The sequence below is a fragment of the Rhinichthys klamathensis genome, unplaced genomic scaffold (genome assembly GCF_029890125.1).
Source record: "Rhinichthys klamathensis goyatoka isolate OS25496 unplaced genomic scaffold, OSU_Roscu_1.1 h1tg000030l_1, whole genome shotgun sequence".
Lineage (NCBI taxonomy): Eukaryota > Metazoa > Chordata > Actinopteri > Cypriniformes > Leuciscidae > Rhinichthys > Rhinichthys klamathensis.
This window is the reverse complement of record NW_026606580.1, coordinates 2090864-2108301: the sequence shown is the minus strand read 5'-3', so window position 1 is coordinate 2108301 and position 17438 is coordinate 2090864. Positions and strand designations below refer to the sequence as shown.

At 37.2% G+C, this 17438-nt stretch overlaps 1 protein-coding gene across 1 annotated transcript in view; it reads left to right on the top strand.

Annotated features, from left to right (window-relative positions):
- Nucleotides 1–1372: 1372 nt before the first annotated feature.
- Nucleotides 1373–17438, top strand: part of LOC130080142 (protoheme IX farnesyltransferase, mitochondrial) — a 40762-nt gene continuing 24696 nt past the window's right edge. Inside the window, exons 1-4 of the mRNA XM_056245442.1 lie at nucleotides 1373–1498; nucleotides 2126–2265; nucleotides 2596–2884; nucleotides 3645–3769. Of these exons, the coding sequence (XP_056101417.1) occupies nucleotides 1444–1498; nucleotides 2126–2265; nucleotides 2596–2884; nucleotides 3645–3769 (609 nt within the window). The 5' untranslated portion in view covers nucleotides 1373–1443. The remainder of the gene's footprint in view (nucleotides 1499–2125; nucleotides 2266–2595; nucleotides 2885–3644; nucleotides 3770–17438) is intronic.

The window sequence follows — 17438 nt, the reverse complement described above, 5'->3', positions numbered from 1 at the left end:
AGTAGATAACTAGGCTATTATAATATATATAAGATTTTCTGATTGGCTGTGAAACTTTTTTTCATGACACTGGTTTGAATATTAGTTCAAGATATGCATGTACACACATGTACAATATCTAAATCACATATAAAATAGACTCAGACTGTACTATTGAAAAATGCTCCAGGCTCTTACAGTCTTTTCATACACAAAACCTACCAACACAAAGCATGCGTCTCAAATCAAACAGTCTCAAAAAGTTCACAGGGTCAAAGCTGCAATCCCGTCTTTGTACAACTCCTGTCTGTGGGAGCTGAATAGAGCTCATGATCTGTGGCTGCTAGAACATACCGCTAGGCATTCTGCATCTGGATAGGGGGTGAGATTAGATCATGTAATCTGCTAGGAGAGGATGGGAGGGCTGGCCAGGAAGCGGCCATAATGAATGAGATGAATCAAGGAAATGGGTTTGGATGCAGTGTTTCAACCATCAGGCCTTTAATACTGGAGGAAGATATCCAAGATAATCAAGGAACGTCTGAGTGTATTTACTGATAAAATGGAAATTGATCTTCTTAGCCGATCTTTAATAGACATTATGAACATTATCTCTGTTGCTTGCTTCTACATAGGATGCTGAAACAACTCTGATATAGTATTGGTATTGGGAAATTATGAATCACACATGAGACGTGCAATAAGATAGAAGCCCATTGCAGTTCTGGCACGAGTGTAATCACAAACATAAATAATTGAGCAGGCGCAGAGGCTGTACGAAGGACAGGGAAAGGAAGAAAGACGCAGACCCTGAATTAGAGGACCATTGGTAAACAAACCCCATTTGTGCCACAGATTTAATGATAAATTTGATTTAAATTATTTACATTTTACTTATTATCAGGTGGCAGAGATTTCATATTTGGGCCCTGCAGTGGCCCAAATAATTTTTAAAATTATTGATTATTAAAAAAAAAGGAGACCTGATCTCATTGTAACACATTTTACTTCAGAATATATTTTCCGGGTTAAACTTTTTTTAAAGTTATTTTAAAGGTATATTGTTCAAGGCTATACTGCACAGTTTTTAACTTTCCCTCGTCAATGCTCGAAAATAATAGGCTAATAGGATAAGATCGGCCAAAGTAAATGTATAATAACAGGGCAGAATAATTCACACACTGTTGTGATTTACGCAGCTAAAACCAAATTTAAGCCTTCATTGGGCTTATTTTCATTATTAATAACCGTTTAGATAGTTTTCTAGGATAGTCAAAAGCCTGTAACAGTAGCCTACACTCACACTGTACACTCCGTGCTCCGTGCGCGTGCTCATGCTTTTCTACAGCAGGACACACGTCAGAGGAAACACTTCGCTTCCGTAAGTTCCGTAAGCGAGGTCAAGATGGCGCGCTGCATCATGTGAAGGGGACTCAGCGGTAGCCGGTCGTTCGCCTGAAGAACATGTACAAAACACCATGTAGTAGACTGACGGGAGTCTGGAAATGCCTGCCATGTGGTATTAATAACTATGCTATGTTAATGAATCATATGTGGTCTTTTGTTTTTTGCGGGGGGACGTTTTATAAGAATGCTAGCCGGTTAGCCTAGACACTAAAGCGCTACTGCAGCAGCATGACCTTAAAATATCAACACAGTTTACATAATATGAACCCGGTTTTTAAGGAATTCCGTTAATTACATGCACTGACATTGATGTAGAAGTGCTTTTCTCCTCTTTGCAGTATATTTTGCTTACGGCAAATCATCATTTGACTTACATTGCCTGTATTATGTGAGATATTTTAATGTTCATACTAGTATGTGTGTGTGTGTCTGTATATATGTATATTGTCCATTAATTGTTAATATATGAAGAGCTGCTGCTGTATTGAGTCCTGAGTGCTGCAGGAGTGATTTAATGATGCCATTTGTTGTTTGTCATGACGTCACTGGAAGGCTGTCAAATACATAACCACTGGATTGATCAATATTTTTTTTAGTTTTTCAAAATGTCTGAACTTTATTATGTTTTATTTGTATAAAGGTAAAAATGTAGTTAGAGCTTACAAAATTATTAGTATACATTAGTATAGGCATTAATTTAAATAACGATTAAATTAAGTTATATCTTCTCTTCTTGAAGGTTTGGTAGGTGTCAATGTGCAGAAGAAGCTCATTTCAAATGCATCGAGTCACATGAGTGCCAGGAGTCTGATTCAGCTCTGCAGGAAGAATCGAGCAGAATGGTTCACATTCCAGCATCTCTGCTTTCTGAAGAGACAGGTAGGCTATGAAGTGCTGCCTTTATGTACGCATAATCATAAATACGCTGACGAAGACAATTCTGATCAAATATTAGATATTTATAGATATTTAAGAATATTATCTCATTCTTTTTTGAGTCTGCTTTTCCATAATATCATTACAGGAGAACTATTATTTATTTGTAATATTGTTTACTTTCCTTTTTAATTATTGCAATTCAAATCCGAGATATGCCAATCATGTTTTAACAGAATTAACTGATGAAATTGAGATCCATCAAATTTGTGTATTTAAGGTTTTTTTTTTATATAAATTGTGTATTTATCTATTTCTTCCCTCTTCCCACAGTATGTGAAGAGCATCGGTGGTGTCTGTCAGAGAGCGAGACCCAAGCAGGAGCCTGTCGCCTCTGCACTGGAGGATCGAGATGATTCGTTGGTCAGACAGGTTCAGCAGATCCCAGCCTTAAAGCCTGAGCCAGGTACTGTGGTGCCACCATGTGACTCGAAGAACATCCAGGATGAACCAGAGGCGACCAGAGCAGCCCGCTTGGAGGCTCGGCAGTGGAAGGAGTCGAGGGTTGAATACAGTGATTTACCAGGGATTTACGCACGGCTCTCCAAACTTAAATTAACAGGTATAATATGTTTTTATCTTTTGCATTTATGATATATTGTAAGTTGGGGCTGTGCAATTAATTGAATTTTGATTTTGATTTCGATGTTGGCTCCCAACGATCACCAAAATAGTACAATCGAGTAAAAACGATTATCTGTTTTACAAGAACACTCTTATTTTGTCTTGTGTTCTGAATGACACGCGCACATCCGCAAAGAATTGTTGAAAGGTGTCTTTTAATAAATGCAACACGTTCCCAAAGTCATGTGAAATAATCATGTTACATAATCGTTTTTTCAATACTGATTCAATTTCAATCGATTTCAATACTGACCAAAATAATCGTGATTATGATTTTCTTCCATTATCGAGCAGCCCTAATTGTATGCCGTATTGCAATATAAGATATATACTGTTAGTTGAACATATGACTTTTGCAGACAAACAGGTGATCTTGAATTTCATGGAAAGTTCAACATGTGATAACTAATCTTAAAAAAGAAGTCAGCGCTGCTGACTTGCCTAATGATTATTTTTATTACGTTTAATTGCTTTCCTTTGGTTAATCATATATTCAGTTAAAAAAATAGTCTTAGCCCATGAAGTACTTTGACAGTTTTCATCCTTTTAAAAGTTCTAATTTTTTAAAATGATAATATTATATAAGTGATGAGAATTCCACTTATATGCTCTGAATATTTTTTGTTGTTGTTTTTTTTGTAGAAACTCAAGTAACCATTTCAACTAAATCTTGTAACCTCACTTTCTCCTCCCCGCAGCTCTTGTTGTTACTACGGCAGCTGCTGGCTTTGCTATGGCTCCAGTGCCCTTTGACCCTGTCACTTTTTTGATGGCTGTGGTCGGAACAGGTCTCTCTTCCTGTACAGCCAATTCCATCAATCAGGTCAGTCACCCCATGCAATTTCATGAAATAGCTGCACACTCAGCAGATTGTGACTAGACCAAACACAACATATAAAGCCAAGCGACCTGACATCCAGCTGGAATATGCTAGCAAGTGGTAGACCATTTCATTGTGTGTGTGAATGCACATGTGTGTATTTAAACCTTTGCATATCTGATCTTGTGTACTTTTATATCTGAAATTCATGGTACGTGTGGATACTGTGATTAATGAATCAATCCAGAATGATTTTTGGATTACTGACACCTACTAAGGCACATTAACATAGGCCTAAATGTTACCAGGGTCAATCTCACAAAGGGGTGTTCAGGTTACATTTCACTCTTAAAATCTGTAGGGCATAAAATAATTAGTTTAGTTTTGCCTAAATAAAGTATTATCTTCTATTAGGACCCTTAAGATTTTTTTGTGTCATAAAATTAATTTGAGAACAATTAACATATTTTACCAATTTGCATTATTGTAACAGTATTCTCATTATTTTAATATATAAGTAATAATTAAAATATATAAAAAATAATTATACATCATAAATTATACATCCTGGTAGTGATTGTTGAACTGCACTTACATTTTATTAATTTTATTTAAATTTTACCTTAATAGATTAAAAAATAATGCCATAATGAATCATCAATAAAAATATTGAGAGACACTGTAACATACACATTATAGTAATGAGAATTTGGAGGTAAAATCTGCCTAGTTTTGCTGAAAATAATCTTACAGTGCATTCTATTGCATTTATCGGTCCTACAAGTAGAAAACATATTTACAAAATGTGTTTATTATTAATTATTGCTGTTCAGTTTTCATGAGATTGCAAAGTGTACTGACAGCTTTGTAAGTGGATCAGTAATTTTTTTTAAATCAACCTACGGACTTGAATTGGACTGCGTACTGTGAAGATTTGTTTCTCTGTACTCTAGATGCACTACTAGTAGTGGCCTTTACATTCACAGTTACATAAATATACTTGCATTGTGGCTTTTATATTGGTTTATTATCCATGATTGCAAAAGTAAATGTGACATCTAAAAATGTGATGGCCGGAGTTTGGCCAGATGTGATAATGCAGGCCCACGGCAGACCACATAAATCTTGTTGTAGATGGTTAGAAATGTATTACCCGTTAGTTTTGGTACATAACCTCAACCCTGCACAAGCATTCCAGCCAGAGTAATTGCCTACTTGGCGGTCTGTTGATTTTGCTATTGTTTTGCTTGTGTACAGCTAGATGGATGAAGTCTCATTGCAGCATTGGCTTGACTTCAGGGAGTCCCGCGATGCCCAGCAGAGTTTCATTGTGTGTTACACAAACACAGGACACAAACAGTCGATATGGGCTCTCACAGTGCACTTTGTCGTTCGTTTAGAGAGAGAGAGAGAAAAGAAATCAGTGCTTAAGTGAGCCAATTGTAGAGTCTTTTGCATTCCATTCCTGCTGTGTATCTAAAAAAAAACATTAGGCAAGATTAGCTGTGTGGCTCTGATGTTTTTCAGATGAAAGCATTTGCAGAGCTAGAATGAAAAGAAACAGAGAGCGAGAGACGCACGTTGTATGTGCTCTGGTTTGCTCCATCTGTAATCAGCTTTCTGCTCAAAGCAGTGCACGTTCTGTGCAGTAAGGCTCTTCATGACTCAAGAGTAGGGCTGTGTATCGCCAAGAATCTGGCGATATTATATGTATCACAATACAGGGGTTACAATATGATATATTGCGATTATTACAGTAAGAAAGGTGATATTTTGCAATATTTCTTGTGTTCTTTAGGAAGAGGATCTAATTTTAGATTAACTGTCTTAAAAAACACACCACCATATGCATAAAAACTGAGCAAAACAGTGATATTTCGTGTTATTTAAGTAAAGGGCAAATAGTTATATATATATATACACAGGTCCTTCTCAAAAAATTAGCATATTGTGATAAAGTTCATTATTTTCCATAATGTAATGATAAAAATTAAACTTTCATATATTTTAGATTCATTGCACACCAACTGAAATATTTCAGGTATTTTATTGTTTTAATACTGATGATTTTGGCATACAGCTCATGAAAACCCAAAATTCCTGTCTCAAAAAATTAGCATATCATGAAAAGGGTCTCTAAACGAGCTATTAACCTAATCATCTGAATCAACTAATTAATTCTAAACACCTGCAAAAGATTCCGGAGGCTTTTAAAAACTCCTAGCCTGTTTCATTACTCAAAACCGCAATCATGGGTAAGACTGCCGACCTGACTGCTGTCCAGAAGGCCATCATTGACACCCTCAAGCAAGAGGGTAAGACACAGAAAGAAATTTCTGAACAAATAGGCTGTTCCCAGAGTGCTGTATCAAGGCACCTCAGTGGGAAGTCTGTGGGAAGGAAAAAGTGTGGCAAAAAACGCTGCACAACGAGAAGAGGTGACCGGACCCTGAGGAAGATTGTGGAGAAGGACCGATTCCAGACCTTGGGGGACCTGCGGAAGCAGTGGACTGAGTCTGGAGTAGAAACATCCAGAGCCACCGTGCACAGGCGTGTGCAGGAAATGGGCTACAGGTGCCGCATTCCCCAGGTCAAGCCACTTTTGAACCAGAAACAGCGGCAGAAGCGCCTGACCTGGGCTACAGAGAAGCAGCACTGGACTGTTGCTCAGTTTTGCATGTCATTCGGAAATCAAGGTGCCAGAGTCTGGAGGAAGACTGGGGAGAAGGAAATTACAAAATGCCAGAAGTCCAGTGTCAAGTACCCACAGTCAGTGATGGTCTGGGGTGCCATGTCAGCTGCTGGTGTTGGTCCACTGTGTTTTATCAAGGGCAGGGTCAATGCAGCTAGCTATCAGGAGATTTTGGAGCACTTCATGCTTCCATCTCCTGAAAAGCTTTATGGAGATGAAGATTTCATTTTTCAGCACGACCTGGCACCTGCTCACAGTGCCAAAACCACTGGTAAATGGTTTACTGACCATGGTATTACTGTGCTCAATTGGCCTACCAGCTCTCTTGACCTGAACCCCATAGAGAATCTGTGGGATATTGTGAAGAGAAAGTTGAGAGACGCAAGACCCAACACTCTGGATGAGCTTAAGGCCGCTATCGAAGCATCCTGGGCCTCCATAACACCTCAGCAGTGCCATAGGCTGATTGTCTCCATGCCACGCCGCATTGAAGCAGTCATTTCTGCAAAAGGATTCCCAACCAAGTATTGACTATTGAGTGCATAACTGAACATAATTATTTGAAGGTTGACTCTTTTTTTTGTATTAAAAACACTTCATTTATTGGTCGGATGAAATATGCTATTTTTTTGATACAGGAATTTTGGGTTTTCATGAGCTGTATGCCAAAATCATCAGTATTAAAACAATAAAAGACCTGAAATATTTCAGTTGGTGTGCAATGAATCTAAAATATATGAAAGTTTAATTTTTATCATTACATTATGGAAAATAATTAACTTTATCACAATATGCTAATTTTTTGAGAAGGACCTGTATATATAATATATTCTTGAATATATTATATACTTGTATCCTGCTCTAAAGGTTCAGAGAATAGCATTTTTTTTTCCCTCAAGTATTTAATAACTGAAAATGCATAGTCCACTCCATGACTGCATGATGTTGTTTTTTATTTATTTATTACTGAAAACCTGCTAGCTATAAAGCATCTACATCTATTGTATAAAGTCAAACATATCGCGTTATTCAAGTGTATGGATATTTTCTTACACACCTACTCGAGTATTATTGAAATTAAAGGCTGTTACATCAACCCCTTTCAACACCTGTAGCTCCTTGACCAGGTGTGGCCTGTAATTTGTAGAAGGTCACGATCACACCACTGACTCGACCTATTTTTAACAGGAATATCCTACACTTGGCCTTTTTTCCTCTTTAGTGGCAACATCTCTGCAGTGTTAACTCATTACCGCGTTGTTAGATTAGCTTGACCTCATTGTGAGGTCACATGCTGGTGGCCTGTCATACCTGTGGACTAGATGGTGCAGAAACGAACAAGCAAATATTTGCTCCTCAGGTTGGACGTGAATCAACCATTGTGTTTCTTCATAGGCCAGTTGTTTAATGACTGATTGCTAACCTTTTTCTGTGATCTGTCTACATCGCATAGGTGTGTGTGTTTGGTTGACAATGTTTCTGACTAGATTATGCACTTCTACCTGATCAGTCTCAAAAGGGTTGGTAAGATAAAAATAAAATAAAGTTTTCTGAAAAGTCTCACCAAGCCTACTTTTTTTGGATCAAACAGTAAAAACAGTAATATTGTGAAATATTATTACAATTTAAAGTAACTATTTTCTATTTTACAATATTTTAAAATATATTTTATTCATGTAATGGCAAAGCTCAATATTCAGCAGCAATAACTCTAGTTTTAAGTGTCACACGATTACATGATTCTTTTGAAATTCTGATATGCAGATTTGTAGCTCAAGTAACTTTTGTTGTTATTAATGTTGGCAACTTAATATTTTTTGTGGAAAAACATTTTTTAGGTTTTAGGAATATTTAAAAAAAATTGTACAGATTTTTTTGTTATAATGTAAAAGTCTTTGCTGTCACTTTTGATCAAATTAACATATCTTTGCTGAATAAAATATTCTTTAAAAAAAATTACGGACTCCAAACTTTTGACCTGTTGTGTATTTTTTATACGTTTTTAAAAAAGATATTTTTGCATAAAGAAAATTAAGCCTATTTGAATAAGAACTTTACTATTTTACTACATTCTTTTTTTATTATGTTTGATAGAAATCATTTTCTTGTTTGTGTAATCTCTATAGAATAATTTTTTTTTTTTAAATCCTCATCTAATCATGAATTTTCAAGTTTTAATAGTTCATTGATTAAAAGGTGTCAGAACCCTGCTGATTAGCATGCTGAATAACAGACTGCACATTTTAATTGATGCTAAATTAGTAATTCATAAATTAGTTAAAAAACATGGGGGGGAAAACTTGGATAGGCATGAAAGGTTTAAAGAAATCTTACAGCAAAGAAGCCAACTCATTCTCCAAGTCATTTTTGATGTTATAAAGATGGGGAAAAGGTTGATTAGGTATAATTGACGTTTTTGCGCAGGGCTCACCTGGTCTTTAAGCGTGTTTAACAATGAAACTGGTACAAGGTCCAAGAGGCTGAGGTAATGGGCGAATATGGCACGACTGAAGGCGGACAGATGGGCGCTCTGTAAATTTGTTGCGTTTGATGTGCCGTCTTTGAAGTTCTAATTGAGCAGGAACAGTGAGGAGGGTTGGAGTACTTAGAACAGGTCCATCAATCATGTGTGCTTTTATTTGCCAAAAAGCATGTTGGAACACAGGTATCAGATGTTAGTTTTATAATTTAAGTGGAGCGTGGGTATTTCTGATGCATACGTTGGCTTGCTGGGGTCTCTGCTGTCTAGATGGCCTTGTGACTTCTGCAAGTGTTTCTGAAGGTTCAGTCTGAGACTAATAGGCTTTCTGGGGCTTCAGAGGACATTTAATCCATAGGCTGTGGAGCAGGCTTTCTTGTGGCAAGCGGTTGGCATCTGCACGGAGGCTTCACTCCACACGTTACAGTATGGAAAGAGAGCGTTTGGCCCCTCTGTCTCGACTCCTACTCAAAGCCGTCGTTTGGTTTTGCATCCACTGATGTGTACATGCATAGAATTTTAATTGCCATCATAGTAGCCTGTAAAGGTGGGCGGTCTGACCAAAATCATATATCACTTCATCACATTAATATTATAATATACTGTAATTATATTATAATAACACAGAACAAAGTTAAAAATGAAAGATTCAAAACCGTAATTCTAAAATTTAGACTGAATTCTGATTGGATGACTGGCTTTTTTTCAAAAAGGGCACTAAAATAGACTAAGTCATTTGAATTCTGTGTTGATACAATGTTGCAGGTTTTGTTTGCCAACTGTACACAAACAAGCTCCACTTTCTATTGTACATAATAATTTGTAATAACATAATAACATTCTCGCTTTGTATTTTCACATTACTCCACGTTTCATTGTTACCTTAGCATATAAATTATGTTTAAAGCAGTCTAGTTTAGCAACACCTTTACTTGCCAGGGGCGTAGAATTTAGTAGGTACGCTAGGGACGTGTCCCTACCAATATCCAGTGACACTGATATATCCCTAGCAATATTTTCGATCAAAACTTTAAATATATTAAATATTGATGTCCCCGTCCCCACCAATTTCAAAATCAAACCTACGCCACTGTTACTTGCTGACACATTAATTGTGTTATACTACCCAAAATGCTGCAAATTCTGTAAATCAGACCCTGCTGAAAATGGCACTAGTGACACCAAGGTCCTAGGTTTTAATCCCAGAGAAAACACTGGTAAAATGTCATGTCGGAGTTCCATTGGATACAATCATCTCCCGCTAGAAATAAACATAATGCAGAGTGTATTGTTTTATTTGTAAGTGTGGATTAAATAGCAAGTTTTGGATGTAAATTACACTGGGTACCTGATGGCAGATTTGTTTACGCTGTTCAAACACAGTGCAACAGAATAAGTGATATAGTATACAGTCTGTCTCTTTGTTCCTGAAGCCTCAAGCACTTTTTAAAGTCTTAGAGCTCTGTGTGCATGCAGAAACTGTGACGTGATTGTCATCATATCTACTAGCAGCTTGTACAAAGACAAATTCCTGGTGTACAGTTTTGCATTACACTTGGCTAATGAAAGTCATTCTAAGTTGATTGCATTTATTTAGGGTGCCGTCTATGCGATGAACGCTGTTCTTTCTCGTTGGATTTGTGAAGATGAGCTTTTTTGTTGTTGTTTCATAGTAAAACCAAACAACTGTTGGAAGGCCACAAATCATGTGCCATGTGGTCATTGTAGTTACTCTCTGATCTTATTCTCCTAGTCCTGACTCATCTTGTGTAATGTGACAAGTCTTGGGCACACCCATACCTGGCGGTAACTGATCCCCGCTCTTAACTCATCCTTTTGGTTTTTATAACTCCAGAGAGGAAAATAAAAGAAGAATGACGTCCTTAGATGTGGTGCCAGTTTTTTTTTCTTCCCATTATAAAACATCCCTACCACCCCTGTGCGGTTTGCTGTGATCAAAGATGATCCTTTTCAAGCTTGTAGAGTCCACTAAACATACAACAAACAAATCAAAGTTAAGGTGTATCCCGTTAAGCTCTGCTGTCTGTGGATTGAACATCAAACACCAAGCAGCTGATTTTTGGTATCTCAGGAGCCAGTCGAGTTCGTCTCTGTTTGTGTTTACTTGTGGCCATGATGAGATTTACTTTGAGACAAGAAAGACAGGCCTGGGAATCAGTGGATGAAGCTTTTAGCCTTTGGTTCCTTGGAGTATTTCCTGAAGTTACATTGCAATTTTGTGGTTTCTTATTTCAATGTAACCTTGTTTGGAAACTGTCAGGAATGCTGTAAAAACCCAGAATCCCTTAACAATGGCCATCCAAAGTTGATACTGCATTCTGCCAAGGGACACAATGTTCAGTTGTATCTTTATATTTCACATACAGTTACGTCTTTTGTGATTTTAGATTTTGACCTTTCAATAATAAATAGGAAGAAAATGTTTTTAAGTGTTTTTTAACATTTTTCTGAGATGCATCCCCTGTCCTTCAATGGAGGGACAAATGGGTTGTCATTTCCATTATATTATTTACATATAGACTAGGTATGGTCGTGATCATGCATACTCTTGTGTATAGGGAGTGGCGGACTCATTTCACAAGGTAAGGTTTTTTGTCAATGACGCTCAGGATCTGTTGCGCACCAAATCCATCGTCTTGTCAGTCATCTCTCTTTAGGCTGTGTCCACCAAAGAGGTTTTTCCCTGCGGCTAGCGTATTTTTCGAATTATTTTCAATGGGAGCGCTGCGTTTTTAAAATGCCATGAGCACAATAAGGTGCTGAGCGTCTATTTCAGGCTGAAGCGATGAGCGCTTGCTATTTTTTACTCGTCGCCGAGAGTTAAAGAATGTTCAACTTTGGGAAAAACGCAGCACTCATCACTGTCACTTTTTACACAGCCGTCCAATCACAGTGGAGGAGGGGCGGGACAAATACCACATCGACCAACCACCACATCTTGCTTGGACAACAAGTATAATAACGGAACAAAATAATTTTAAACAAGAGCCAGAGAAAATACTTTACATTGTATCGACATTTTTATATAGAAATAATACAGAAACAAACTATCTGTGAAATGAGATAATAGGAACACTTGCGTAGATATTCCGGATCATAGCAAGCAAAGCGTCTCACCTGAAAAAACTGCCAAACGCTCTCAATCGCCCACAACTAGGCGTTTTCAGCAGAGCACCTAATGTTTTCAGCTGGCTAAAAAGGCTTTGGTGGACTCGCAATGAGTGATGAGTGTGAAATCTAATTCCTGCTGCGACTGTGCAGCTTGTGCTGTATGGAGCAGAGCAGACACTTTCAGTTTATAATTGTAGCGTCCATTGTTTAACTGAACTAAATGGTTATTTCTTTAAAAAAGCAAAACGACAGTGGGGGCAGTGCTGTGGTGCCAGGTGTCCAAGTAATGTAATCAGTGTACAGCCGCACAATGTGTAACATCGGTAACACAGACTGCCGCAGCAAGCCTAATATACACTAATATACACGGGGTCTGTACAATTATTTTTTTCTTTTGAAAGATAATCAAATACTCTTTTGCTTATGGAAAGAAATCTCTTATGCTTTCCAAGCTTACATTTATTGAATCAGAAATACAGTAACAAATGTTGTATTGAGAAATGTTATTGCAATTTAAAATATTGTTTTATTTTAATGTTTTAAAATGTAATTTATTCCTGTTATGGCAAAGCTAAATATTTATGTCACTGTCACATCATCCTTCATAAATCATTCTAAAATTCTGATTTCCTACTCAGGAATATATTTTTTTTAATTATTATCAAACGTGTTAAGTGCTGCTTAATATTTTTTGTGAAAACCAGGATACATTTTACTTGTGTGTTGACCCAGCACACTCTTTATCTGCTATTGTGATGATGTAGCTTTGGGGTCAGCCTAAAAAGAGCTTCATGGGTGTTCTGTTGATTGCTATGAAAACTTTACCCTGAATTCCACTTAATTTGATAATTGAGTTAAAATAAGCTTTTTTCCCAAGCTAAAGGTTAAAAATCGGCAGTCGGGTGAAGGGGCCACAGCAAAGAAAATACTTTTTGTGCAGCCTCTGACCAACGAGGACACAGTCACATTTTTCCCACCACCTTTTTTTTGTGAGGTGTCAACTCAGTGTTGTTTTTGTAAATCTTGTCCTGGTATTTGAGGGGTGGTTTTGTGTCATATCCCCTGTTGAGATAGGTGTGTGTGAGTGTGCGGTGGGTCGTCAGAGGATGGCGTGCACACTAGAGCATCAACAGGGTCTGACAAGCCGAAGAAAAACACATCTAATTCCCTGACCCCCTTCTCTATGCCTCACCTCGCTTTTGTTGCCTGTCTTCTTTTAGGTATGTGCAAAACTACCTATTATCGTCAACTAGTGGGTGGGTTGTTTGAAAGACTAAACAACTAGACAGTCTTAAGAAACCCTGTGTAATTGCAAAGACTTAGGTTCAGGTCAACACCTTTCTTAAAGTAATAATATTACAGTAATAATAATACAGTTCTAGCCTAAATTATACAGGATTATTTTTATTAATTATTATAAGCTTTATTATACATTATGTATGAATTATGAAATTAACTTTTAATAATAATATATTGTTCTTATATTTTGTAAGTTTTATTCTATAAATTGTGTGTTTGAATTGATGTACCCCTAACATGTAATTTTTGTCAGACTCCCCTTTCTATCTTATTTTGTTGGAATTTACTGCTTTAAATGCCACTATGCAACATTTTTATTAACAAAGTTCTCTAATGGATGTTTTCAAAAATGTTCACCAGTAACAATCCTAAGTTATTGATCAAATATTGAACTGAAAAATCTTATTTAATGTCTGTTACAATGATGTTATAATGATGAGTTGTTTGTCAGTTGTTGTTTTTCAAAACTAATGCATGTTACCACTATTTGTTTCTTTTAAACTACATCAATCTTGCCATGAAAACAGCCATAGATGCTGTTATGGCAATACAGAAAAAGTATTTGAATTACTTTTTAAGGCTTACAAATAGTTGTGATTTAACAATTTAATTGTCTGTTTTGTTAATCTATTATAGGGTATGGTGACTAACCCAAAAGTAGTGTAGTTTGTACTTATACAACAGAAACATGAAACTCGTCAGGAGGGTTAAGAGTTATTCTGACACTGTACAGTTAATGATCGTTAATGATCTCATCTCTTTGTTGAAGTTGAAGATGTGAGCAGAATGAAACATGAGTGTAATTATACATGATTGTTTAATCATCTTAATAGCCCCATCCCATCACAGTAGCTTAAATTTTTGATGTTTTTGCAATGTTGTTAATCATCTCAAAAACCTTTAAACATGCGTTCAATGTTTACTTGGGGTTTCTATGTTGAAATGATCTTGGAAATTCCTGCTGATATTAAATGATCTAAACCTTCAGGAGGTTCTGCACCTTCTACTTCAATTGACGAGCTCTCTGGAGATATTCAGATGCAAATTTAAATGCGTGACTCCGAGAAGCAGCATATTAAATCACCCTTTGAAGTAATTTATGGCTCTGTAAAACATTAATTCCTGTTGTGTCCCTTGTTTGATCAGGGTTGTACAAGTGTTTAACATCCCTGTTTCTGCTTCCCTTAATAATGCTAATTGTAATAGTTCTCACAGAATTGCGGATTTTGAAAAGAAAGCAATACAATCAAAAATGATTTACATCTGCTTTTCGTTGTTATGTTTTTGCGTCTATTCAGACTGATTGTGTCTTCTCTATGGATTCCACTATGAATTTTTAATGCCTAATCTATAAAGACAAATGTCCTGGATAAGGGACGACCTAACTTCATCGGATCAACTAGAACAGGACTCATCACAAGAAAACCAAGTAATCACATCTCCGTATCTGACAGCATAGAATTGTTTTTTTGTTTTTTTTTTGCATAGGGGTTCCTGTAGATAAGGGAACCACTATCCCATGAGGCTTCTTGTTCTGACTGCAGGCATCTCACCCTTAATCTTGTGTGGCATAGACAGTAGAGTGATTGTCGCCTGCTTGTAGTTTCCATGCATTTTTTAAATCCATATTTGCATGCGTAGGGTGGCTGCTTCAAAAGCAATGTACTGTAACCGAGTGAGAGCGAGAGAGAAAATTGGAAGGAAATACTGGAACATAAAACATGATCATTAAGAGGAATAACAGCTTTGTTTATGTTTTGATGACTATCATTAAAATCTAACATTGATTTAGTCTCAAAACTGTTTTGCATTTTGAAATTACCCTTTCATAAACACATCTTGAATATCTGTATGCATATTGGTCGCCAGCGAACATTTGCTCAGCAAAGCTGAATTTACATCATCATTGCTCCAGTCTTCAGTGTCACATGATCCTTCAGAAATCATTCTAATATGCTAATTTGGTGCTCAAGTAACATTTCTTATTTTCAGTGTTGATGTATATATATTTAACCCATTACTATTTGAAGTCTTTCTCATGTTAGCTGACAGCGTCTTTCAAATATTAATTTGGGCCACATGTTTGATGTTTTGGGATATCTGTAAGTTGTAACCCCTCCCTCTCTGGACCCAACTGTTGAAGCTCTGGCATTCTTGACAGCTCTTTCTGTCCCTCAGGACCTGTGTTACCATCGTTCTTCACATTAGGGGTCTTGCGCTGCTTTTCAGAACCTCTGGAGGAACCATAAGTTGTAACCAGATGCCCCCTAAGACATCACACCAGCCCGTCTCATTTTGAAGCACCCCATCCTGCAGTTTTATCTGTTGCCCCATGAGATGCAGTGACAGATGATACATTTTCAAACGGGTTGCAAATTCCACCGACATGACGACATTGTGGTCTGTAGTTTTACTGCCACTGCACTGCATCCTCAAAGCAAGACCGGCTGGCATTAGAGCGGCTCTTTAAAGACGTCTTGTTCTATCCTTTTTCCTTTTTAATGTTTTAGCTTTTTACATGCATGGTAAGACTCCAAAACCTCAATGACAACTCTATTAAGATTGCCCAAAATGTGCCAATGGTGCTTGCTTTAGGGGTTCATGCTGTACTATATCAATTATTTATGAATCTTTTATTTCTGTCGGTAATCACATTAGTTCCACCGTACGATGTGACCAGCTCCTTGAACGTGCATTTTTGCCAGCCTGGTGAATGAACGCTTAAAGCGAGACCACCTTTTTTTCAGAGGTGAGAACGTGTCTGAGGAAGGAATTAACACCAAGGTGATCCCTCCATTTAATACGTGTTTAAATTAAGAGCCTGTTTTAACACTTCTTCTTTAACAATGGGGATGAGTCACCTCCGCTTTCATTTCTGCCGTAAGCTTTGAATCCATTGGGGAGGGTGGTGTGAAAAGACAGACTCTTAATCAGTGGGTGATCTCTGATCAGATGGCACGGTGGCACACAGGCTGTTCAATGGCCTATTTCACGGTGTTCAGGATAAGAATGAATATTTAAACAGAGGCAGTCGTTTAATAGTTAATTTCCCCAGTCTCGGTGATCCGTAGGGTGTCAATCTATGTCAAACTGTACACTGGGATATTATGCCACAGGCTCCATATGGACACAAGTGCTTGAGCTGTGGCATTGTTCTAGTAAATGTCAGCTACAAAACATTGTATTGTCGCATGGGATTTGATACCTTAATTTGTTCTCCAGTTAGGTTGGGTTTCATTTTCTTTTACGTATTGAAATAAGAGAAGCATATGAAGATTATTACATACATTTTTTGCCGTTAGCGGCAACCAGGCTGTTTACGTCTACGGGATGAAGAATTTTTTTTACATTTGCATCTCTTTTTTTTCTTTGAACATACACGCATTAATAGGGATGCACCGATATTATTTTCACTAATGTAACAGTATGCATCACTATACATTACTGTCAGGCACTAAATAACCCATGATGACCCTCCAGAAACCCCTGTAGCTTTCCAAGAATAACTTTTCTCAAAAAGCACATGAATAAAATATAATGTAATGGTATGGTACAGATCACACCTTGGCAATATCAACATTTGCATGTCATGCGCACTGCAGCCAGTTTATTGTGGCTTGATGAAAGTTCTCTGTGGGTTAGGGGTTGCTTAAAGGTCTTGCGGATGCCAAATGAATGTCATGTCATTGCAATACAAATTTGTTTACGTCTTCAGAATCACAGTTTTTCTTTTGGAAAGGATAATCTGCTCTACTGCTGTCAGTTTTGATATTCCTTGACCTTATTTGAAGTCCAAAGTCATGGTCAGGCCAAAAAATTATACTTTTTTTCCTTTGGCTTGTATTGTGCAATAGCTATTGCCTTTCACCTTCAGGCATGTTACATTTATACAGGGTTTATCTTGCATTCTGATGAAGTGCTAGTCATAGTGGGTTTTGTTGTCTTGAGCAATGGACAATTTTGTGTGTTTCTTTTGGTCAGCCTTGGGCTACTGTGTATTTATTCAGACTTTCAAGCTTTTGTGGGTTCGCTGGTGCTCTTGTGGTTTATGTCTTTTCTCATGGTCCTTG